General features: G+C 39.5%; 1 protein-coding gene across 6 annotated transcripts in view; it reads right to left on the minus strand.

Annotated features, from left to right (window-relative positions):
• AFF2 (ALF transcription elongation factor 2) overlaps positions 1-26,069 on the minus strand; it is a 776,411-nt gene that overhangs the window by 33,030 nt on the left and 717,312 nt on the right. For all 6 annotated transcript variants that reach the window (XM_079124460.1, XM_079124459.1, XM_079124457.1 and 3 more), the window contains 3 exons: positions 7,756-7,915; positions 4,470-5,480; positions 2,660-2,781 (listed from right to left, as the gene is read on the minus strand). In XM_079124460.1, coding sequence (XP_078980586.1) covers positions 2,660-2,781; positions 4,470-5,480; positions 7,756-7,915 — 1,293 coding nt within the window. The remainder of the gene's footprint in view (positions 1-2,659; positions 2,782-4,469; positions 5,481-7,755; positions 7,916-26,069) is intronic.

Consider the following 26,069-nt stretch of genomic DNA (forward strand, 5'->3'; position numbering starts at 1 on the left):
TGACCTTATGCCATCTTATTGTCATGCAGTGAATTAAAAAAAAACTTGCTATGAAAATATCCCAATGAATTCCCTTTTTACCTATAAGTATGATGTACACATTAAAAATAAATCAATAAAAAGCTTTAGTTTTTCTGCCATTACCTTAATCGATTACAATTGATATGAAAATATTTGCCAACGAATTTTTACAACTGCTTTGTAGTGTAGAACCATTTTAAGAATGTTGTGATACCTGATAAAAATGATGGTAAACATGGATTAAAATTCCTGCCCAGAAGGAAATTCCACCAATATCAGGCCACATGAAGTGTAATAATTACAGAGGCACCTGATCTTTGGGAATTTAGGTGATATACACATGGAAAGCATTGTTTTGGCATCTACAGGAGGTGAAAGGTTAATTTGTTGTAACCATTATCCCACTAGTTGAACTGGCTGAGAAGGTACTGGGGGCTGCAAGGGGAAGAGCTGCTTTTGAGTGGCAACTGATTTGCCATTGGCTACTACAGTCAAAGTCTTCCTACCTGTCACTGAACCAACCAGTGGCACTAGCCCTCTTCTTCCTGGCCATGACCTGGAACCACAATGCCTTTAATGATTTCCCTGGCAAGAGACACCCAGAAAGCATTTTCAAGAGACCACTCTCACTGCTATGGCTTTCAAATATGAGGACAATTTTGCCTTTAAGGGTCCCTCTTAAAATGGGCCAGGGGAGGACAGCAGACAAGAGAAGTTAATCACCACTGCCAAGAGATCACTCAAAGATCCTGCTGATGGGTTAAGTTTTCGAGAAGGGGAGGATCTCAGCAAGACCTTCCTGTTAGATGATGGGGCATACTAGCTGTCATAGTCTGATGTAGCATCTTTGCTAGATTTAGAATATTCATTTACAAAAGTATTATCACATAGACATTTGTAAGTATTTAGTGTAAAGAATCAAAGGTACAAAGGATCAGACAAGGCTTGAGGGGAGAATTCTCAAAGGAAGACCTCTAAGAGACCTCTCTTTACTTCATTCTTCCTCAGTTCCAAGATTTGAATTTGTTTGCTGAGCATAAGGGCTTGAGTTAGTCCTTCCCTGAATAATAAATGCTCCCAAGGAAACACTGCTTTCCTGCCTACTAGAAAAACAGAGAAATTGAAGGCTGGATTAAAACCACCATTTTATGAGAACAAACTCAAATTTACTAGATGTTCACTTAGTACTCTATCATCTCTCCTCCACCAGATAAAGGAAGTAACAAGGTACTCTGCTGCTTAGTAAGGAGATTCACAGTAAGGACTGATGGTGCTGGCCCTGCCTCTTCCTTTTGCCTGGGAACTGAGAAGGTAAGGCCACTGCAGCTATACCATTTTAGTTCTTCCTCTTGGAAAGAAGGAAAGCCCTGGAATGTGTATATTTGACCATCAAGGTCTATGCTTCCTCACGTGCCTGGTCCACCCTGAGAGGAAGGGGATCGGCTTGCTGCCCTGTAAAGGTTTCCAGTTCTGAGCACTCCAAGTATGGGAATGGTTGCTTCAGAGCCAACTAATATCAGAGAGTAGAGATGTGCCTCACAAATAGCTATGGATTATCAGGGAGAGGGCTGGCCCTGGGTCCAAATCTCATGATTGTATAAAACAAATCTAATGGTTATTGGTCTTTTCCTACCTTTCATCTCAAAACAACAAGGATCTAGACCAATGTAAGCCGATAACTTATTTTCCAACATCTGATCTGTGGCAGATTGATGCCACATCACTGATGTTAAACAGTAATCTGTGAAATCAATTGTTAGCAGCAGTTAGCCAGATTGTCTCTCTGCTCTGGGCTGCTAATAGGCTCCAAAACTGGGCTGTGATGGAAATAATCTCTAATGTTGAATGAATTTATGGCAATAATTACCCAGATGGAATGGTTCAAGTGGCTGACATGATTGTTAGTTAAGTGATATTTATAAGACAGAAAGTACTCAGTCACAATGCTTGGAAGAAACAGAGGGCAGGACTTTTTTGGGGAAGGCTGATACCATCTGAGTGAAGAGGGTACAAAGAGGCACAGACAAAGAAGGGAGAGGTGCCAGCTGGTTGGAATTAACATATCCAAACCTAACTAACTGGCTTTCCCTGAAACAGAATTGCCCCAGGGGAAGGGTGAGCTCCTTCCTGGATAGCTCATTTCTCTGGCCTAACCAAACATGCCATTCCCCTGGCTACTATTCTTCAAGCTTTGTGTTAACATCCTGCAATGACATCAAAAAAGCAGCAGTTATGTCATATTGTGAAGACCAAAGGGTTGTTTCTCCAGGAAAGTTGTTTAGATCACCCTGGGAACTGAACCTTGGCCAGAAGCAGGTGATCTGATCAAAGTGATAGATAAGTCACTCCTTACTTTTCGCTTACTGTAAAAAGTTCATCTCAGCTGATTTTGGTGATAAATCTGAGTTAAAATAATGAAGCATTGCTGAAAAGTTCATAGCAACCCAAAACCTTTCCATTTTTTATTCTGTTCTTGTTAGATCAGTGGTCAGAGACAACTGTCAGGCTGGAACTGATTGACTCATACGCTTTGCCTTAACATTCCTCTGGAGAGTATGTCCCAAATAAGTCCAACTGGGGCTTCTTAGAAGTCAGAACCATTATGAGAAGGCATCACACAGAGACAGGGTGAACTTACTCTCTAGTGTTGGGAGGCTTGTGGGGTGGGGCTGGTGAGATGCAAGGGGGAAGCAAGCAGATAGTGGTGGCTTCCTCCAGGCGTTGCTTCTTCTCAGGGATTTTCTCTGCAACTTCTGCTGGCTTCGATGGGAAAAATAATACACAGAGCTTGAAATACTTGGTGCATTCAGACAATTACGTTTCACGCATTAAAAAATGAACAAGATAGACCATTAGCTTTTATTATAACTTATAGATTAGGTAGGGGAGTTAAACGTGCACCTTTGATCAGACTAAAAAGCAATAAAACTTGTGTTGTCTAGTCCTACTGAGAAGTTGGCATTTGGAAGAGGTGCACTGTGAAGTGAACCTCTGATTAAAGACTGGCTGGCATGGGAATCTCATAACAAAAGTAAAGAGAAGCTATCATTTTCAGACACTTCTATCATCAACAATGCCCTCAAAAATGAGTACATATGAAACCAACATTGCAACTCTAACATGGCATAAATCCCACCCAAACACCATGAGGATTGTGGGTGACACATAGAAACTGGTTCTGAGATCAACAACATACAAGGAAATGAAGCACATGCACCTGGACTTTTGCATGTGTTGGTTCGGAAGGTATATTTTCAAGCTTGGTCCTGTTATCCTCATGACCAAGAGAGAAGCATTCATGACAATGGAAGAGGTCCAGACCTCTTGTTCCTTATTTTGGAATACTCTCATTGGATATATTAGTGCATGACTCAGTTATATACTCCCTGCTTTTCAACCCCCAAATTAAAGCTGAATGAAGACTTAAATCATTCTTGCAGTATGTGTTTCAACAGGCAAATATTGGCTCTGGGTAGACTACAACTCATTGAGGACTGAGTCATTTCTGGCATACTAAAGTCTCTATTGAAAAGAGAGAGAAGATATGGGGAAAGGACCAGGAATCTCTGTCTAGCTACCATGACAGTTGTTAAAAATAAGTTGCTGGAATATCACTATGAGACAATGTTATTCTAAAATTAAAAAAAAAAAAACTCTGAGATAAATCAGGACAAGTTTATTAGCCACAGACTCATCTCTGTGGACATATTCCAAACAAATGGATTTTCCCTTTCTAATACTTTGTTGCCATAGAATTCAGCCCAAATCACCTGTAGGTAAGGTTTTCACAAGGCAAGCCTCCCACATGGGTCAATGATTCCAGCAGGCTGGCCAAAACATGTCGGTTGGGGCCAGGATACTCCAAGGATAATTAGATTGTGTGTTACTGTTTGTCCAGAGAAATGATCAAACTCAGAAGATGCACTGGACATTGTGAGTAGCCCCTGAGAATAGGAGCAGCTCATAGAACTTTAGGGACTGGCTACCTGGGAAAGGGAACTCTATATAGTCTTCTTTCCTGGTCATCATAACCTCTCATGTGCCATGGCTGGACACTCTTGCCACTGGCTGCCAAACCCTGGTCATTCCCAGTGCTTCATCACTGGTCACATGTCTAATACTGCATCTCCTCTAGAAAGCATTGTTGCTTTCTCCAAAATGAGACTCGAGCTGTGTGTAGTGGTGCATACATGTAATTCCAGTGGCTCTGGAAGCTGAGGCAGAAGGATCACAAGTTCAAAGCCAACCTCAGTAACTCAGCGAGGCCCTAACCAATTTAGGGAGATCCCATCTCAAAATAAAAAGTAAAGAGTGATGGGGATGCGACTCAGTAGTTAAGTGCCCCTGGGCTCAATGCCCGATATCATAAACAAAAAAATGAGACTCAAGAGCATGTTAGGCAACCATAAGTGGTCATGTTCACTTGGTAGTCCCATTCAACAGCTTACCTTGTGCTTACGTTTGCCCTTAGGGGCTGGTTTTTCTGCAGCTGCAGCAGCAGTCTGACGCTTGGGTTTTGAGGCAGTTTCCTTGTGGTCTGGCTTGGTAGGTGCTGCTGGTAGTGAGTTGTGGCCAGGTACTCTAGAAAGCAAGTCAAGGTCAATCTTCACCCAGAGGTTTTTCAGATTCTCCTGATCTCGCAGAGGGGACAGAAGCTCTGTTTGCATGACAGGAATTGGGGAGAAAGCCTGTTCCTCATTACTAATGGATAAGTTGTTGCTGCTGCTACTGCTGCTGATTAAGGTGCTGAGGGTCAGGCCAGCCCCAGGGGTTTCCTTGGACTTGGTAGTATTAGCTCCAGGAACAATGCAAGGAGGCAGGACTTTGATCTGCAGGGTCTCTTCCTGATCTGTGTTGGAGTCAGATGTGGATGAATCTGTTTCAATGAATTCCCGGGACTTTGGCACGATCTTTCCAGGGCCTCTGTACTTCTTCTTCTCTGCAGCCAAAGGGATGTGAGGCCTTGGTTCTTTCCTAGGGACTGGTTTGTGGGCTGTGACTTTGTTGCGGCTTCTTGGTGGATCAGGAAGCTCCATGCTTTCTTTTTCTTTGGGAGTGCTGCTGGTAATATTTGGTTTAGGCCAGGTAAACTCCTCAATGCTGGTGTTTTTGTCAACCTTTTTGGGCTGTTTCTTTCCAATTGTCCTTTGAGAAGCTGTCTCCACAGTTGTTGACAACTTATGTTTTAAAGCCTTTGTTTCTGGAGTTTTCTGGGTGGGCCGTGGACGGGCTTTCTCCCTAATGAGACTCAGGAGAGGCCTTTCTTTGGGTTCAGCCAGAACCTGGCTGGGGTTGGATTTCACTTTGATCTGGACTTCCATTGGTTGGATGATTGGAGGAGGCAGAGAAATGGTCTCCATGGGTGTTTCATTTTGGCCACAAATAAATGACTTGTTCTGAGATGTCACTTTGTTAAGCCATTTGTCAAGCTGCCACTTGTTGGTTGAGGGCGGTTCAGGCTGCAGATTAAGAAAAGCAAAATAAGAATGAATTTCACATTTGGGGAGAATTTAGGAGAACCCTGAGTACAGGGAATCTTTGCTAATAAAATCTTTGGATGGTAAGGGACCATTCACACACACACACACACACACACACACACACACACACACAAACACATGTGCGCGCATATGTGCATGCACACATATGTACTATCCACAATAATCAAATTAGATAGCCCAATATAAACCAGTTGCAGTCTACTTATTTAAATTAAGTTCTGCTCTTCTTCTGAAAGTATTTTCTACTCTGGCCAAGGAGGCAAGGATTATTTATAAAGAGAAATTTCAGAGGGTAAGCGGGGTTGCCTCAGATGGAAACCTGTTCCCAAACCCTTTGGTGGGGATCTTCACTCAATCTCTCTCACCAGGAGAGGGAATGGTCTCTGATCCTGAAAGGAGATCTAAATGTGCCTCAAGTGTAATTGAAAAGGAAAAGTTTCCCATCCACCAAAGTGCCAGTGCCTCCTATATGATGCTATAATTCACTACAAACAGACCAAGACTTTTGTATTTTTACTGAAGGATAAGAAGATTTGACTTCCAAAAAATTCAGTGCAGTTTTCTTGGTGTATGGGCAATAACCAATTTATGAGGGTATGCACTCAGACATTAGCATCCACTGTTAAGCCATGAAAATGATGCGTACAATTCAGATTCTTGATTCTCACCTCAGAATTCTGCCAGTTGAACAGAAAGAGCCATCATTTTTAGTATAAGAACACTTCTTTTGAAAGCCATCAGGTGAGGCTTATGGCACCAGCCAATAGAGGGTGAAAGAATTAAAAACACTTGAGTAGCTATGATTCCAATCAGCACAGGACAATGGCAGATGGAAGTTGAGAAAATTGTATTGGCTACCGTTTTGGGCAGCAGAGCTCCAGGGTCACAAACCCTGGCTCTGGCAACACACTTGGTTTCAGTCCTTGCTCTACTGTTGTATATCTATGAGATCTTGGGAAAATTCTTTTTACACTCAGAAAGTTATGCTCTCATTCATAAAATGGAGATCAAGAGCAAGTACCATACAAGGTTGTTTTCAAGATGAAAAATGTGAAAATGCAAGGCAAGTGCTTAGCACAGTACTTGGCACATGGCCCATGTTCAGTGTTTGCTGTTATTAATAGCAGTAATATTATTAGAGCCTCCTTCTGTTATTCCTTTCTGATAGTTGAAAAATAAGTGTATGAAGACCCATGGAGGATGGGGTGGGATTTTCCTGCTATGTCAGGTGCAGGCTCAAGGCACCAGAGCAGCTATCCTGAACTCAGGATGGGAAGGGAAAAATTAATTTTTTTATCTAAAAATTATTATTTTGGTATTTTATGTTAAATGTCTGCATGAATTTTTCATTAAACATGCTTGATGTCAATTGAAATTTATAAAAGCCTGTGACTTCTTATTATGGTTTGGATATGAGGTGTCCCACAAAAGCTTCTGTGTTAATTCAGGAAGGATCAGTGGTAGATGATTACATTATGAAAGTGTGACCTAATCAGTCCATCCTAGTTTGAATGGACTGTGTAGCAATTGTATGTAGGTGGGTGTGACTGGAGGAGATGGGTCACTAGGGGTGTGCCCTGCAAGGGTGCATCATCCCTTTTGCCCCTGTCCCTCCCTCTCTCTCAGATTCCATGCTTCCATGGGCTGAGCTGCTTTCTTCCCTTCTTGCCACAATGCTCTGCCTCACCTCGGGCCTAGTGTAATGAAACCAGCAAAGCATGGACTGAACCTCTGAAGCCATGAAACAAAATTAACTCTCCTTCCTTTAAATTGTTCTTGTCAGGTATTTTGGTCACAATGGCTAAAAGCTGAGTAACACACTTCTCAACTATTATTTTATCTTTATCAAAAGACATACTTCTTGAGGCTTCCTTGTCTAGTTGCAGTCCATTAATAACTAAAATCTAGGCTAAGGGTTGGCATCTCCAGGGCCAGAAGTGGGTTTTGATTAACTCTGATTGTTCTCTCAAAAGAGAAGTTGCCAGCCCAGGCATCGTTATTCTAGTTTTACACATGAAGAAATTTGAGCCTCAGAGTAGCTGAGTCCTACAATAATCAGCTACACAGCAAGGAATGTATATGTTAGGGCCTATGCAAATGCATGTTTAGAGAATAAATGCCATCAAATACCTGGATATTTTTCTGAAGTAGTTATTATCCTGAGCAATTATTGTACTGAAAATGTGTGTGCCTGTGTTGGGGTGTTGCCTGAGGGACAAACAATGTCACCCACCTCTGGAGTGGCCACACGAGGTGCCTCATTAGCTTCACTGTCAGTCGTGCTGCTTTCAGTGTCTGAATCAGATTCAGAGCTGCTCTCTGACTCACTGGAACTGCCAGAGCCCCCGCTGGCTTGCACTGCAGGTGGGGGCTGTGGTGTGGCTAAGGGTGGGCTGAAAGAAAAATGACATCATTTATTATTTCATTCAGTTTGAATCTGGAAGGAAAGAGCCCTCTTCAACATAAAGGCCTATGATCCCTGAGCTCCAGGCAAAGTAGAGTGTACTGTGCCCATTTTATAGATAGGAGATGTGAAACTCAGGAGACCCAGTGGCTGGTCCAATGTCAAAAGTTTGATCAGAATCATGTCAGAACTGGGCATGGTGGTACACATCTGAAATCCTAGCAACTTGGGAGGTTGAGGCAGGAAGACAACAAGTTTGAGGCCAACCTTGGCAACTTAGCAAGAACCTTTCTCAAAATAAAATAAAAAGGACTGGGGATGTAGCTCAGTGGTAGAACATCCCTGGGTTCAATTCCCAGTAACTCTCCAAAGGGGGAAAAATAAAGAAAGAAACAGGTCTATGTGTACCCAAGTGCCTAGGCTTCCCCACAACTGTGGCTTTCCTCCCAGAAAAGTCTTGAAATCTTCATCCCATAGGAAATCTTTAAGCCAAGGCTGCATGCTTTCTAGATACAGATACAGAAGTAGAACCTTAGATGCTCAATTGTTCCATTTACTTATTTAAGTTGAGATACTTTTTTTCATTTTCTGTTGCCATCTTGTTCAAAACCCCACAAGTCTGTCCAAGAGTTCTTATCTGACCTAAACTCAATATGGTTCCATCACTAAGAATGAGTGAGGTTAGCCCTCATTTTTATTGGAAGAAACTGAGACCAAGGAGGAGAAGTGACTTGCCTCTGAGTCACAGCTAGTTGGAGAACTGAGCTAGCACCTAGTACCATGCCTGCTACCTCCCGAAAGGACAGTGTTTGGGTTGAGCACATTCACTGCCAAGAGCCCAATGCTCAGTACTAAGGTGACAACTTAGTCCTTGATTGCTGTCTGTTGGGTCCAGATAAGGAAATGAAAGAAAGCACTTTTTGCCTCTTCCACCATCATTTTATAAACTCTTTGTGAAACTCTTACCAGGAGGTATGATCCTGAGGGACCAACCATCTCTAATGATTGATTTTAAATTTGTAAAGCTGACCAAGCAAAGCATTGGGAAAGTGACACCATTTGCTACTCTGCCTTTATTGAGAATCAATACTCCTCCTCACCAATCGTTTGCTCTCTGTGCCCTGTAACAAATCAGCTTCAGCTGCCTCATAGCACACTGGGGTATGTGGTTGCCTTTCTGTCCTTTTGTTCATTGTCTCTTTGGAATGAGTTCTGCTCTGCTTTCCCTCAGAAAGGGGGTTCATTGGAGGAGTGTTTTAGTCTCCCTGTATGTCTTCAGCCCAATGCCTCTTTGGAGATCAGTTGCACTCATGCTAAGGGTTGGATTGGAGGGTAGTGCATATTTCTAGGTCTGGCCTATCTTTCTGCCTGGATGGCTGTCCATCCCTCCCTGCCTCTCATACATGACAGCAATTCGCCTGGTTCTTCCACCTCACATTCCTCATATCTGACGCAGCTGTTCATTCAAGAGAGGTCAATCTGTCTTGGAGATCACGCAGTCCTGTGGCCCACCTTCAGATGTGGAAATGATGAACTCCAAGGATATCCCTTCCCAAGACTCTGGAAGCCACACCTTTATTCCTTGCCTGAATCCACTTGAGTTCAGGTCCCCATGCTGTGCCCTCACCAGAGCCTTTTCTTGAACATAAAAGTTGGACTGGAGCTAAATTCAGCTGCTGCTTGGGAAGTGACAAGATTATTTTGAGGTCAGCATGTGCTGCCCATCAATCACTATTCAGCAGAGAGCCTTTCTATTACTTATATCTCCATCCTTAAAGACTGGCTGTTTAATCTCCCAGGTAGGTATTTTATTTCATGTAGTTAAAGAAAGCACATTTTCAAATTCTATGTAAATGTAAGTAAATGCTATCTGCCAAGAGATTAGGGGAAAGCACAAGAAATAGGGGGACTATATCTCCTAGAAGTCTGTATGTGTTTTTTTCACCAACAGGAGCAGAGGAGGAAACCTATAACAGTGTTATTTCCCTACATTGCTTTGCAGATCCCTCTTTAATGTCACTGATGACTTTGCATATTTATGCAAAGTACCCTTTAATTCGAATCAATTGTTTTTATCTTTAGTTGCTAAATAAAGATTGAGAGAACATATCTAAGTGAGACTAATCCAGAGATTAGGCAAACATGGCCTCAATTTCCCCCAAAATGAATTTCATTTATACACTGAGTATCTGCAATATTTAGAACACTGGGTGGTGGATTGAGGGAAAAAAATCTAATTTGGATCCAAATTTATGATTTTTAAGTGGAAGGCTATTTCCTAGTATTCTTTCCCAACTACATATTAATTTCTGGCTTTGTATAAGAAGATGGTCATCCTTATATCAACAAACTAAAATAGACTCTGGATTTACTTTGGGATACTTCTGGATAGAGTTCTCATTTACTACATTTTGGGGCAATATCTATAAGAAACAAAACAATACCTTGGATTATTCACTCAGAAACAAATGCATTTAGGTGATATACATAAAACACTGATGCTTTATTTACCAAAATGAACTTATTTCTCAGTTAAATCAAAACAAAATTGTTATTGATTTATTAGGAAATTGCGTATGTATGAGTGTGTGTGTGTGTGTGTGTGTGTGTGTGTGTTCATTCTTTATCCAAAGTCCTTTTGCATACAGATGCATTTTGGTATTCAAAGTTTTAAATCTTAAAAATTAACATGAGGACATAACATATCCATAAATATATATATGATGCTCCCTATGGGAATCTGGGGATGCACTCCTTCATAACCCTTAATATTTCTGCAGTAACAGTCACATAAGAGAAATAAAAGTACTTTAAATAAATATCCTAACATCAGTTTTGTCATCAAATGAATTTGTCTCAAGCACAGAAAATAATAATAGTTCTCAGAACTCTTTGAATTTCAGAATTATGATTGAGAGATTATAAACATGAATAGAAAACATATACAAAAAATTATATTTTTAAGGACATGTAGGTATAGACATGAAATAAATACTATTTCCAACATAAAAGCAACCTTGACTGAGACCCAACGAAATGAGAACTGAAATTATTTCTTTTAAGAATTCTTACAACTAAGTCTGTTTTGTATGTTCATAGGTAGAATAGAATCACTAAGTAGACAGTGACTACTTAGGAAAAATGAGCATAGGAAGAATATGGAGAAATACATCAGCCTTTCATATCCACAGAGAGATACACAAGAATGAGTGGGAAGGTGGGCTTTAATTCAGGGAGTACCCTAGGAAAATTCACACTGGGGGTGAAGTAGTTCAGTGACTTAATGTGAAAATTTTGCTTTCTCTAGACAGTTCTGCAGTTGATAGCAGCAGAGCCAACATTTGTGGAGAGAAGGGAATAATGATTGTTTAAATGGAGACAAATTCCTGAGCATCTTTCTGTATCTCTACTACCCATCTGCCACTCATGGAATTACTGAAGAGTCTGGCTGCACCCAGTTTGCTGAGGAATGCAGGCTACACATGTGAGTCAAGGCCTCACTTCGTGTAGAGTCACCTTTTGTCCAGCTAGGGCTATTCTACAGTCAAACTTTCAAGTTGGCGAAACATCACAATATTTCACTTTCAATTTTTCTCTAAAAACTGTTAAGCTGTTCAGCTAGTTAAATTCTCACTTTGGCCATATTTTCTTTCAAATGTTGATAATTTATTTTCCAAATGTATATTAAAGTGACTGTTATGGTTTGGATGTGAGATGTCCCCTAAAAGCTCATGTGTGAGAAAACACAAGAAAGTTTAGAGATGAAATGATTGGATTATGGGAACCTTAATCAGTGCATTAATCCATGGATAGAGGATAGGGACTAATTGGGTGGTAACCATAGGCAGGGAGGGTGTGGATGGAGGAGGTGGGTCATTGTGGGGATACCTTTAGGATATACATTTTGTTCCTGGAAAGTGGATCTGTCTCTCTCTCTCTCTGCTTCCTGGTACCATGTCCTGAGTCTCTCTCCTCCATCATAGCTTTTGCCATAATGTTCTGCCTCACCTTGACCTGGAGGAATGGAGTCAGTCATCTATGGACTAAGATCTCTGAAACCATGATCTCTTAAATAAACTTTTCTTCCTCTATAATTGTTCCTGTCAGATATTTCAGTCACTGCAGCAAAAAAGATGACTAAAACAGAAATTGGTACCAGAAGTGGAGCCATTGCAGTGAATAACCTGACCATGTGGTTTAGAAGCTTTTGGAGTTTTTTGGAATTTGTGGGAGGAATTTTGAGATGTTAAGACATGCAAACTAGGAAAGCTTTATATTGTTGTAAGCAGTGCTTATTGGGTGATTCTTGTGGGACTTCAGAAGACCAGAATGCCAATAGACTGTATACAACAGATAGGGCTCAATAGAGAAGGAGGACTCTATTGGAAATTGGACTTGAGCCCAGTTTTGTTATGGTCTGGCTGAGAAGTTGTCTAAATTTTGCCTGTGTCCTGAGACTTTCTCTGGGGCTGATTTTTAAGGTGATGGACTTCTTAATCTGGCAGAAGAAATTTCCAGGCAGGATAGCACCCAGGCAGTGGCACAGATACTGCTGGCATCTTTTAGCCAAGATTATTTTGATAATCAGGAGCAGAAAGCAAAACAGAAAGATTTAAATGACTTGCAGTTTGACCAGAAAACTGAGTAAAACTGGGGCTAAGGAACATGTGGTAAAGACACTCTAGTCACTAAAGAAATACTAAAGACTTTGCCCAGAGACAACAGGAAAAATGGCTTGAGGGCTTATCAGCAATTGTCTAGACCACACCCATCTCAAGCTCAAGGGTGTAAAAGTAAAATTTCCTTTTAGAAGAGACCAAGAAGACACCCTGAATGGGCAGGGGGGCCTAGGAAATTATTTCAACATGCTCCGCTGTCCAAGCACTCAGAGGTTGTTGCAGCCAGGGTCCCTGGAGGTTTGGCTATTGCTCGAGATGGTTGCAGCCCTTGGCATCAACCACGTGGTGCTGGTTCTTCAGGATTGCAAGATGCTGGAGTTAGGGGATCATGGAGGCTTCCACTCAGATTACAAAGGAAGGCCTTGGGGGCCAGGGAAATTGACCCAGGGTTGGTGTCCCTGAAGGCTGCCTCTGAGAGGAGTAGAGATATGAGAAGGAAGCCAAAGTGGCAGTGGCAAGCCCCAAGCTTGAAAATGTCAGTAAGGTGAAATGTATGCTGAGGAAAGCTTCAGGAACCCAGCAGAGATAAACCAAAGTAGAAGTCCTGTGGGCTTCAACTAGCAAGGCCACAGGGAAAGGGCTGCATAAGCCCTTTGGAGATAGCTGGATTTCAGTCTTATTTTGGTTCCATCCCTTCTTTCCTTTTAGGATGGAATGTTTACTCTGTCTCTTTACATATTGGACATACATAACTTGCTTTTGATTTTTACAGGAACCCACACTGAGAGTTTGTGTTGAGTCTCAGAGGAGACTTCGGATTTAGCCTTTTGATAAAACTGGAACTGTTTAGACTATGGGGACTATAGGAAATAGACTAAATATATTTTGTATTGTGAGATGGGCATGAACTTTTGGGGGCCAGGGGTGGAATACTATGATTTAGGTATGAGGTGTCACCCAAAAGCTCATGCGTGAGACAATGCAAAAATTTTTGAAGTGAAATGATTTGGTTATGAAAACATTTTTCTAGTCAACGCATTAATCCAGTTGATAACATGGGTGATAGAGCATGGCTAGAGGAGGTGAGTCATTGGGGGGGTATGCTTTTGGAATATATATTTTGTCCCTGGACTGTGGAGCTATCTCTTTTTCTGCTTCTTGGTACCATATCCTGAGCTACTTTCTTCTACCATGATGTTCTACTTCATTTCAATCCCTGAGGAAGGAGTCATCCATCCAGACTGCAATTGAGCCCCCAAATAAACATTTCCTCCTTTAATTGTTCTTTTAATGTCTTTTGGTCACAGCAGTGAAAAAGCAGCTTACTAAAACAGTGACTGAATGAATCTAGCCCATGCAATACTTGACTTTGCCAAGGAGGGGAAGGACTAATGTGCAAATGACACATTTTTCACTAAGACTTCACTAAAATTATTTCCCACACCTCATTTACTATCATATTTTGATAAAGTATTTTTAAATGAATGCAAGTTGTTACAATGCAGATAACCTTTGATACTAAAAACAAGTAACATTTAACATATGAAACCATCTACTCCATAGTCTGTAAATATTAAAAGTCTACTCTGACTTTACCTCTAATGTAATGAAACATCTCAAAGGTTCCACACTTGTAATGACTTCAAAGTCATTACAAAGTCAACCTTTTCAAAGATCAGTTTTGTTACCCTATTTATCAGAGCCATTCATCTTTACTGAGTAGAGTGAAGACTCATCTTAGTTAATTAGGTTTTCATGGTCACAGGCCAGTGTGAAGGCAAAGAAATTGGCTTAACAAGTCAGTGATTCTAGCAGGGGAATTTGAGGCTTGGAAGGTGGATTTAAGACCCAGTCAGTGGGAAAGTACCACGGGAAAGCGATGGGATTTAAGAGATAGTTTCATCACCTTAGTCTCTAGACATGATTATATTTATACTTACATTGACCAAGCCTCTTTGGCAACAATGGGGTCAATCTGTAACACCATAATTAGTGTGTAGATGCAAGAAAAATAATCTGGAAGCTATATTTAAGAAACTGGGAGACTACTTTGACAGAGGAAGTTTTGTGGTTTTGTGGTTCATATAGTCTTCAAACAATCTGAATATCTGTCCTATGGGAAATGCAGTGGACTTGTTCTGAGCACCTTCCAAGGTAAATTAGGATCAGGGAGTTAGAGATCAGGTCAGGAAGATTTCACTTCAAAATTGGGAACAACTTTGAAGAACTTACATCTGGCCACAGAAAGAATGCTGTACCCTGTAGACCACCAACCCCATATGATTAAGTGACCAAACATGTGAGAAGACATTCCTGCAATTCAATCTGCTCCTTAAGGACTTGCACTTGACGACACTTTATAAGTATAAAGATTAGAGGATCAAAACTGCATTTCTGTAGAACTGTTTTATAATTCTAACTTCACTAATTCAGATTAACGGCCTTGAGAAAGTCCAACATCTGCATCAGTGCTGTTTGAGTCTAATTCTAATTTAACTGGAAATTCCTTTCTCAGGAGATAAACAGGGATGATGAATTGGCCATTCTGTTCAATCAAGCTGTGTGGGCATCGAAAAGTAAAGGTTTTGGAATGGGTAATGACTCTGTAGTGGGAATTGTACATGGGGAGATTGGACAGGCAAGGCCACAGTGTATTGATCTTGGCAACACATTTCACAAGGCCCAGATCTTGCCAAAGACATGTAGCATGAGATGCTTCATGAGGTAGTCCTGCATTAAACCTTTGACTTCAGTTGAGACTTGTACAAATTTCATCAACATGACCCTTTTCCACTTTTATAGGGATCAATGTCTGCCTACCACATAATTTGGAATGGTTTTACATTTGAGTTCATAATTAAGTTGTAAAGGGGAGGCCCTGGAGCAAAGGAATCAACATCCACAGTTCATCTTGCTTCTCTTCCTCCCTTATTTTTCTTTTTGAATTCAAGGTTTTTGAACTGGAGATACATCTGCCTGACCATACTAGGCATTCTGAACCCTGAAACTATTCCAGCCAGTGGATGGGAAGAATGTATTTTGTCCATGTCAGCAGTTTTGAAAACTTCTGGCTTCTCTTCCATTCCCCAAATCTGTTTAGCCCATTTTTTTTTTTTCCAATGAAAAGTATATCAGGAATAGAGAGCAATAGAATGTGTAAGCAGGAACATAATATATAAAACATAAAAGCAGAATAGCTTTTGCTCTGGTGGAAACAGCAAATATGGGGATTGGATGGGGATAGTCTCAAAAAGAAGCATGCCTTCCTCCCTGGGATGGCCCCCGAGCACCATTTAAAGCAAAACAATTTATATCCAAATTTTATCACGAGTATCTCAAAATCAAGTGTATATTGTAGAAATGCTCTGATGCAATTGCTGAGAGTCAATCATTATCTAGTCTGTGATCTGACATAGCTTCCAAGAGATCATTCTTTGTTCAACATGTATACAGTGGATAACTGTCCTGTTATCTGATCCTGGTGTGTGGAAAATATTCCGCTCAATTTATTTGCAAAGAGTAATGAGGAGCTCATAGTCACTCCTATTCTTTTTCACAGAAAAGTTACTGTACATGAAATTGTTTAAATTCCAGAATGATTGAAGTGATCTGTGGTTGGTAGACTAACGGCTGACCCAAACATACCTACATCCTAATCCCTGAAATTTGTGAATACATAGCAAAAGAAATTATGTGGATATCAATAACTTAAAGATTTGAGATGGAGATAATGTCTTGGGTTACCCAGGTGGCCCAATGTAATCAAGGGGTGGTTAACAGTGAAAGAAGTCAGAATGATGCAATATGAGAAGCATTTAACCTATAGTGCTGGATTTAAAGATGGAGGAAGAGGACTAAAGACCAAGGAATATGGTATCCTCTAGAAGCGGGAAACAGTCCTCAGTTTATAGCTGCCAAGAAAAGACTTGGGTGCCATAGACAAGGAACTGAATTCTATCAATAACTCAAATGAGCAGGAACGTGTTTCACCCTTAGAGCCTTCAGAAGGAAGGCAGCTGCAAGTTTGATTTAGCCTTCTGAGACTCCTGACTTCCAGAACTCTAAGAGAACAAATTTCTTTTGGTTTAAACCACTATGTTTGAGGTAATTTTTAAAAACACATATATATTTTTAGTTGTAGATGGATACAATACCTTTATTTTATTTATTTATATTTTATGTGGTGCTGAGGATCAAACCCTGTGCCTTACGTGTGCTAGGCAAGCACTCCACTGCTGAGCTAAGCCCTACCTCCTTGAGGAAATTTTTTATGGCAGTATTAGAAAGCTAATACAAAATCCACATAATTAAAATTTTGAGCACAGCAGTTTATACTTGAACACATTTCTGCTTGTTTATAAAATTTAGTTTTATTTCAAAGAAGTCCAAAAATACAAGATCACCCTGGGAAGTTTGTTGGTCACCTGACAGACTGGGAAGCAGAGGTCAGTCAGGAGATATTAGCAGATTCACTGTCACCATGGAAAAGGGGAATCTGCCCGAGAAGATGCAAACTACCTTTTGGAACTTTCATGATAATAAAATGACTGACTTCTCATTTTTTTAATCATCTGGCTTTAGTGCCTATTTCTCCCAACTTTCCAGATGGCTATTTCCTTTCTAAGGTTGTAATACTGAGTGATACTAGCAATGACTTTTCATTATTACATTTGACCTTCAATCAACCATGACTTGATCATTGTTTTTTGGGGGGACTAATCTGACCCAGGTCCTCATCCTCTTCTTTTCCTGCCTGTGCCCATTTTCTGTCCATTTGACACGTTTAAATAGCTGCATTTCCCCTACTATTTTTAAACAGACGGTGTGAGTAGAATGAGAAGGGCATAGCATTGGAACTCAGAGGATCTCATCTGGTTTTGAACGTCACCTTGGATGCTTAATTTTTGTGATTTTAGGTTAGGCACACAACATATGAGTCTAAGTTTTCTTATCTGTATATATCGCATAGGCTTTTCAGAGGACAAGTTGAGGTCAGAGAGAACTCTATTACTAATGCTGCTAAAATTTAACTGTGTCTAGGAATCACCTGAATATCTTATTAGAGTATAAATTCTAATTAAGTAGACCTGGGGCCGGGACTGAGTTCTGCATTTCTAATACAATCCCAGTGATATAGACAGACCTGATGTACCTCACTGAGAGTAGCAAAACTAAAACCTACACAGAGCTATTTAGATGTAAAATGTTAGGAGAAAAAGCATTTGGTGTGCTATAAATTTGAAACTAAAGGCTAAAACTCATCTTTTATCATGAACTGTGGATTTTATTTTCCATAATTATTCTGTCCTCATTTAGCAACAGAAAATGTTGACTGCCTTGTGTCATTTTTAATCTGACATGGTAAAACTTTTATTCAGGCAACTGTTCCTGAAAAGTTCTTATTAGATACCTTCTGATAAGCAGAGACTTCAGTTTACAGCTTACTTGGGGCTAACTGCCTGTTCTATTACTTCATCAAATGTGTGTTTCTTCCATGCCTAATGTTTGTCATGGAATATTGGAGTTTGAAAATGGATTGCCACTGTCCCAGATGATTGTCAGTGTGGTAGCTTACTCTATCCATGACCACATCTGGGACCCAGAGCATAATTCACAGTGCCATTGCCAGTCATAATTACTATTGATTGAGTGTTCAGTGTGTGCTGGGAACTGGGCTCCTAAGCACTTTCCCTGTGGCCCCTCTTTTAACCTGCACACCAACCTGTGAGTTACTCTAACACCTTCCATTTTCCAACTGAGAATACTGAGACTTAGCATCCAACAACAGGAAGTTGAAAATAATTTTAAGGATAGTATACAGCAAACTTCCATATGCAATTTCAAAGACACAGAAAAAAGGCACCTGGATTCAGCCTCACCAGAGTTCTTGGTGAGAAAGCACCATGCAGAACACCAGTGAGACTGGTCAATACTAGCTAATGAATCATTACATCTTGAGAACATCATGATTTGCTTATAGGATAAAAAAAAAAAAAAAACAAATATTTATTATTGTTTTATATATTATTATTTCTCTAGAAATAATTTAAAAACCACACTCACTTTTCTGCTGTCAGAGCTGATCAATCAATCAGCCAATTAGGTGGTGTAAACTATCACATGCAGTCAAACTATTTTGTGCCTTTTGATTTCAAAGTTCATTTTTAAAAATGGAAGCAAGGAAGGAAGTAGATGCGAATGCTGAACCTGGGGGCCCTGGCCTCCACCAAAGCTGAGAACGAATGATTGAATGGCAGTTTGCTTCATAAGGAACCCAAGAGGGCCAGCTGCCAAGAGTCTATAAAGCCTCCCAATAAAGAATTGCATCAATTACAAATTCAAGGTGAAGCAAGATATGTACTTAAACTTAAATGCAGGAATCTCCCACTGTGTTTTCACAACTGGTCTAGAGATGCGGGCCAACTGGTTGTGAGGTGGGCCCACACAGTGGCTTGACTGAATTCTCCAGGAAAGAACAAAGTGTGCTGAGAAAGGTTCAGGTATTCCTAGATATAGGGTCAGAGTGGCTCAGTGCAAACCTCTGCCTTTTCTCCTGCTTGATGTCTTCTTTCCAGTTGCCCATCAAGCTTAGACTTGCTGCTCCATTTGCTAAGCAGGCATCCCTCTTCCAATCTCTCCCTAGACTACATCTCTTCAGGAATGCACCTCAATGACGATCTCCTTATCAGTACTGTCTGCTCCCTTTCATCTCAGATCTATTAACTGATGTATCATAGACACTAGGTTTAGAAGGTAAGGTTCTGAGGCCAGAGGTTTATCTATCATATACTCTACAAAATGCTTTGCTGCACTTAGGATACCTTAAAGTTATTATGTTTTTTCTGTAAATCTATGGGATAACTGTCCCCAGAAACATCCCCTGCTTTTGTGCAGGTAGTTAACCTACCTATTGCCCTATGCTCTCCTGGTCCAAACAGGATATTATCATCTTTGAATAAACAAGACCAGAATATATATTTTAATGTAAGGCACTTGATACTTTTTTAATTTCATGCCATGATCTGGTCATTTGTGACAGAGATTTGATTGCCACAAGAACACTGGAAAATAGAAGGATCTGGTATTCACCTGCTTTACCAATAAAGCTCCAGGGCCTCACCATATGGCTAGAATCTGTGTATGTGGGGTTTCTCCCTAAGCAATTGTGAACTTTGCAAACATACAAAGTCTAGCTTGAGGAAATGGATAAAATCAGTAATCCACTATAAAACCCATCCTTTTAATCATATCAAAAGGGAGAAGGGACTCAGAATTAAATCCATATTTTTTTTCCAAGTGAGCTAATGATATACCATGCAAGAACTTGTTGAAAGCATTGGCGTCCACCAACTCTTTTTCCTTATGAAAACGTTGTTGCAGTTGGCTCAAAGTCACAAACAGAATTTCTTAAAACACATGCAGTTTTCGTACCAAATATGTCTTACTTCATAATCACGTCTGAAATATGTTGTAAACATGAGCATTAAAAATCTAAGTAAATGGGAAAAACTGCAACTTGCAATATTGTTGTGTCTAATCTGAACAAGAGGAAGAACTAGTAATAAATCATGCTGCCTTGAAAGGTATAGACAACACTTCTGGATGGGTACCCACATCATCCCACAGGTTCTTATTCAAGAAAATGTTGCTGATGGTCCTCCATCATGAAACTGCTTAGAGATGTGGTCAGCACTTGCTGGTTCCACTTTGTCACCACTAGAAACTTCTTCAGGTTCAACAATTAGGCTTTGAAACTCTTTTGTCTATTAAGATGGTGCTCCATGGCACCAACAACCCCTAACCTGCTCACTCCCCATTGCAAACTGGATTTCCTTTCCTTACTCTCCTGGATCATACACCCTGCTGAACTCAAAGCTTTGGTTCTTTTGTACTTAGCCTCTTTAACAATCTGGTTTAACATGTGATTTCTTGATTTTGGAATTCTCAATGATTTTGTGATTGATAGATGGGCTCTTCTCTACAAGATTTTCACAAGTCTGTTTCCATCATCACATTACATTAGTTCAGTCTACTTTTCCTCTGTTCTCCGCACACCTGCCACTTTTGCCTCTTCCCTGCTCCCACAATCCTTTATACATTTGTTTCTCCTGTTGGCTTGGTCTACAATGACACTTTCCCCTCTTTTCTGCTTGATTAGATCTTTATTTTTCAAGCTCGAATTCAAATAATGCAAAGTCTTTTCCAATGACTTGAATGTCCCAGGTATCTCCCTATCTTTATATCTTTTCACTAATAGCATCACAGTTGATTACTTAGTTATTCACAAATTGTTCTATTTCATTGTGCTAACTTCAACAATCAAATTGTACATTCATTCATTCATTGATCGCAAGTACCAGAGGGTAAAGTCATTTTGTCATTTTGTATGTCCAAGAGTGATTGGCATAACGGTGTGCATGTGTTTGTGTTTGTGTGTGTGTATGTGTGTGTGTGTGTGTGTATAATTGTCTTGTGATAAAAATGTTCCAAACAGCCTTATAATGTATAGAAATTCAGCCCAAATTCACCTTGTAAAGAATAATACTCAACTATGAAACATCTAGCATTGCTATTTATCAATAGAAAATTTGGCAAGTCTTCAAACATCAAAATGTCATAGAGCATAAGTTAATTTGATGAAAATAATTAGGCAAAGAGGTTGCCTGATTATGGATTTATAATCTTTCAACTGGCTATATGCATGCTAGTCCACTGCAATTCCCAACTCCTTTAGCTTCAGTTCTCCTGACAAAATGTAACTTATTTAGATGGATATTTTTAATATAATTGGTATTTAGAGTAAAAGCTGTTGATGGGTCACATCAACATATATGCATGCATGAACATGAGAAACAAATGGCATTGCTCTTACTGAAAATGAGTGCTACAGAGACCTTCCTATTTTTAATTAAAATGATTCCATTGTTCCAATTTGTGTGAGACATGAGCTACTCTCATCATATTTTGATACATTAAGAAGCCTGGTCTCTACTATTCCTGATATTAACTCCCACTCTAGTTGATGATTTTTCCAGTAGCATAATTAATTTACTCATGGAAGAGAAAATATTCAATCAATTTGGGATTAAATATGAGGTTGAAGGACTTTCACAAAAGAAAGAACTAAATCTCCCAGCCTGCATGCATTGCTAATTACAACACACTCACATTAGGAACAAGAAGGTGTTCCCTTCCCATGATAAATGGACCTGAAAATCCTCCCCAGCGTTTACTATAAATCACAAAGGCCATTAATAAACAGGCAGGAAAAAAATGACAGTTTCTGCAAGAATTCACTCCCATCCTTTGCCTAAGACTATCAATGTCATATTTAAAGCTGACATCTTAAATCTTCTACACAAAAGCCCTCTAAGTCAAAAAGCCCAGCTATTTTAAACAGAATTTCCTACACCTGTTATTTTGAATGACAGCAAAAGAAATACTGGATCTTTAGTCCCTTAACACTATCTGCCTGAAAATCTTACCTTCCAGCTATAACAGTCTTCCTTCTGATCAATGCTAAATTGAAGGAGGTCAAGTGCAAATGGGAGAATAGGGGAATATGCTTTTCTCATGCTCAGGGAGGTTGTTTGATCTTGCACCCAACTCACCTGTGACATCAAGAGGAAAAGTCTGTTCAAGGCCGCCAGTAATAAGATAACTAAGGACAAGCAGCCTTATTTAATATTGACTCCTATATGTGGAATGGCAGGGCTAATAAGTGAATGAAGATTGATAGCAATGGGAATGACAATCATGTGTTACAAATGAACAAAGAGCCAATTAAAAGCTGACCTGGAAAGAAATGGAAATAAACTTAGGCATTACACCAAGAACTAGTAGGACCTGTATAATGACAAATGGGTTTTGTTATTGAGAGTAATTTCTCAGGCAGAGGAATCTGAAAATTTAGCAATCCCAAAGATTGTGAATTTAGAGTCAAAAGGGATTAAAAGGCTATTAAAAATACCTCCTGTAGTTAAGCAAATTACATTTTGATTTGATCCCTTCTTCAGGAAAGTCATGGAATCTGCATGATCTATGGGTTATGCCATATGCCCTTTTAATCTGTAAATAGCAAATCACAATAGTATAGGGTCTCCAGCAGCTAAGTCCAAACAAATACACATTTTAGGGATTATAGTGTAGATGAGGATTCCACAAATTAAAGTAATGGGTTCTAAACAAGAAAAACATTGACATTTGAAAAAACATGTGAGACGTGCTTTTAGTGAGACATGACTATATTTCTAACGTGACAGAATCATTATTAAAAATATCATGTCATCAGCGAACAGGGATAGTTTGAGTTCTTCTTTTCCAATTCGTATCCCTTTAATTTCTTTCGTTTGTCTAATTGCTCTGGCCAGAGTCTCAAGAACGACGTTGAATAGAAGTGGGGAAAGAGGGCATCCCTGCCTTGTTCCAGTTTTTAGGGGGAATGCTTTCAGTTTTTCACCATTTAGAATGATATTAGCCATGGGCTTAGCATAAATGGCCTACACAATGTTAAGGAATGTTCCCACTATTCCTATTTTTTCTAGTGTTTTGAGCATGAAGGGGTGCTATATTTTATCAAATGCTTTTTCTGCATCTATTGAAATAATCATGTGATTCTTGACTTTAAGTCTATTAATATGGTGAATTACGTTTATTGATTTCCTGATGTTGAACCAACCTTGCATCCCTGGGATGAAGCCCACTTGATCATGGTGCACTATCTTTTTAATATGTTTTTGTATGCGATTTGCTAAAATTTTGTTGAGAATTTTTGCGTCGATGTTCATTAAGGATATTGGTGTGGTCTACAAGCAATCAACAAACATATGGAAAAATGTTCCACATCTCTAGTAATAAGAGAAATGCAAATCAAAACCACCCTAAGATTCCATCTCACCCCAATTAGAATGGTGATTATCAAGAATACGAGCAACAACAGGTGTTGGCGAGAATGTGGGGAGAAAGGTACACTCATACATTGCTGGTGGGGCTGCAAATTAGTGCAGCCACTCTGGAAAGCAGTGTGGAGATTCCTTAGAAAACTTGGAATGGACCCTCCATTTGACCCAGCTATCCCACTCCTTGGCCTATACCCAAAGGACTTAAAATCAGCATACTACAGAGATATAGCCACATCAATGTTCATAGCTGCTCAATTCACAATAGCCAGACTGTGGAACCAACCTAGATGCCCTTCAATTGATGAGTGGATAAAGAAACTGTGGTATATATATACAATGGAATATTACTCAGCCATAAAGAATGATAAAATCATGGCATTTGCAGGCAAATGGATGAAATTGGAGAATATCATGCTAGTGAGATAAGCCAATCTCAAAAAGCCAAAGGATGAATGATATTGCTAATAAGTGGAGGATGACACATAATGGGGGGGAGGGAAGGGTTAGTGTTAGGGTTAGAGTTAGGGTTAGGGAGGGGGGCAAGTATGGAGGAAGGAAGTACTGTATAGAGGGTAAAGAGGGGTGGGAGGGGTGGGGGGAAAGGAAAAAATAACAGAATGAATCAAACAACATTACCCTATGTAAATTTATGATGACACAAATGGTATGCCTTTATGCCATGTACAAACAGAGGAACAACATGTATCCCATTTGTTTACAATAAAAAATTAAAAAATAAAAAAATAAGCAATAAAAAAAATATCAGTGCAGTTTTCATGAATCCTACACTGCTCCAGCTTCATAATGATAACTCAGTGTACTACTCTGCCAACTAGAAACTTAGGGAAAAAGAAGAATAACTGGTAGAGAAATGTCTTTACAAAAATGTTATAAGCTAAAATGTTCCTTTAGGCTATAATTATATTTAAATGTGTATTTCAGAAAACTGCCTAAATTCAAGGAGTTTGAATGAGAGAGAATAAACATGGGGGCATGTGAGTATATGTGTGCGTGCAAATGTATGTGAGTGTGATTATGTATGTGTGCATTCATGTGTGCAAATGTGTATTTGAGAGAATGTATAAGTGAATATTTAGACATCTAGCAGCTAAAGTCCAAGATAGCTAATGCCAACAGAAGTAAAATAATTTCAGTAGTAATAAAATAGCTGGTTAAGAAGAAAAAACAATTTTGAAAGAAGGCCTTCAAATGATGGTCAAAATATATTTCTTAATAATTTTGCTATTAGTTGGCTACGTACAGAAGGATAGAAACATTGATGTTTCTAGTACCTAGTCATTCAATAAAGATATTGTTGTTGGCCAATGTTTATATTTACCCCCATTTGTGCTCTAGCCATGCCTTACTGTGAGTCAAATTTTACACAAAAGCTAATATTCAAATAATATATAAAGGCAAAAAGTCTGAAAGAAGTGAATTGGTGGTTATTTTTGTATCGTGTGGACATGATTGTCTATATGAGTAAGGGCACCGTTCCCTCGCTGAGTTAGTTGTGGAGTTCAGAAAGACTGACAGTCTTCCGTTGGTTTGGAAGGACAATGAGAAACATGTAGAATTGACCTTGACTTCTAGTAGCATAGATAATCAAGTACACACCTTGTATACATGATCTCTTTAATCTTTTCAAGAATCTGTTGATCTTGTGGAGAAAAATGAAGCAGCAGAATTCCTTTCCTTTCCTCCTGCCTCTGCCTCCTCCTCTTCTTCTTTCAATGGTCCTTTTCTTCCGAATTAAATTGTAAATTGACATGAACAGGTCAATGTTTAGAGTTATTCCCTACACTTTTGGAATTAGCTGTGTTGTCATAAAGGGAGAATAGTTTTTTGTCAAATCTCTTCTAAATACCTTGCATGGCTCTAACAAGATAATGCTATGAGAGATAATACCAGAAGTCAAATATTCGAGTTTTTAATATATGTATTTGCAATAGTTCTTATTTATCTCTATTCTAGAATGAACAGGGAGAAAGAACCTAGCCTCCACCATCTGCATATTATGAAAGTTATTACAGAAGGGCATGAGAGGGCATAGTGTCAGCTGGAACACACAAAGATTTTAATCAATGCTTCCCTTGCTGTGTTCTTTCTTTAGAGATGGAATCTTGAGAGTACATCCGTGTTAACTGTTTCCAAATTGTACATGTATCATCAGGAGGAGACCAAAGCAACTTTTGCTCTGTGATTTTACTTTCCTTTAATATGATATTTTATACACTGTGGTTTATTCATTTATTGGTCTGATGGTTTTTATGAGTTGTGATTCAACATAGGTTCTTTTCTAGTATCATGTTTTATAAAGATATGCAAAATGTAATATAAGTCTGATACAATTATGGTTATGTGCCACGCTAGACAATACTGTAAATATAAGGAGAGGCTGAAAAGCTGCTTAGCAAAATGATCTTAATATACACAGCAGTGTGAAAATGTAAGAGGAATCTATAATGACAACGAAGATTAGCCATTTGCTCTCTAACCTTATTTACAGAAGCAATCAGAGGTATTCAGGTCGAGTTAATGACCCTGTCTCCAATTAATTCAATTGTCTACAAACAACACTGGTGCAGTGGCTGTCTCAAAGTCTGCCACACAGTCTCAGAGG

The sequence above is a fragment of the Sciurus vulgaris genome (assembly GCF_902686455.1).
Source record: "Sciurus vulgaris genome assembly, chromosome: X".
Classification (NCBI taxonomy): domain Eukaryota; kingdom Metazoa; phylum Chordata; class Mammalia; order Rodentia; family Sciuridae; genus Sciurus; species Sciurus vulgaris.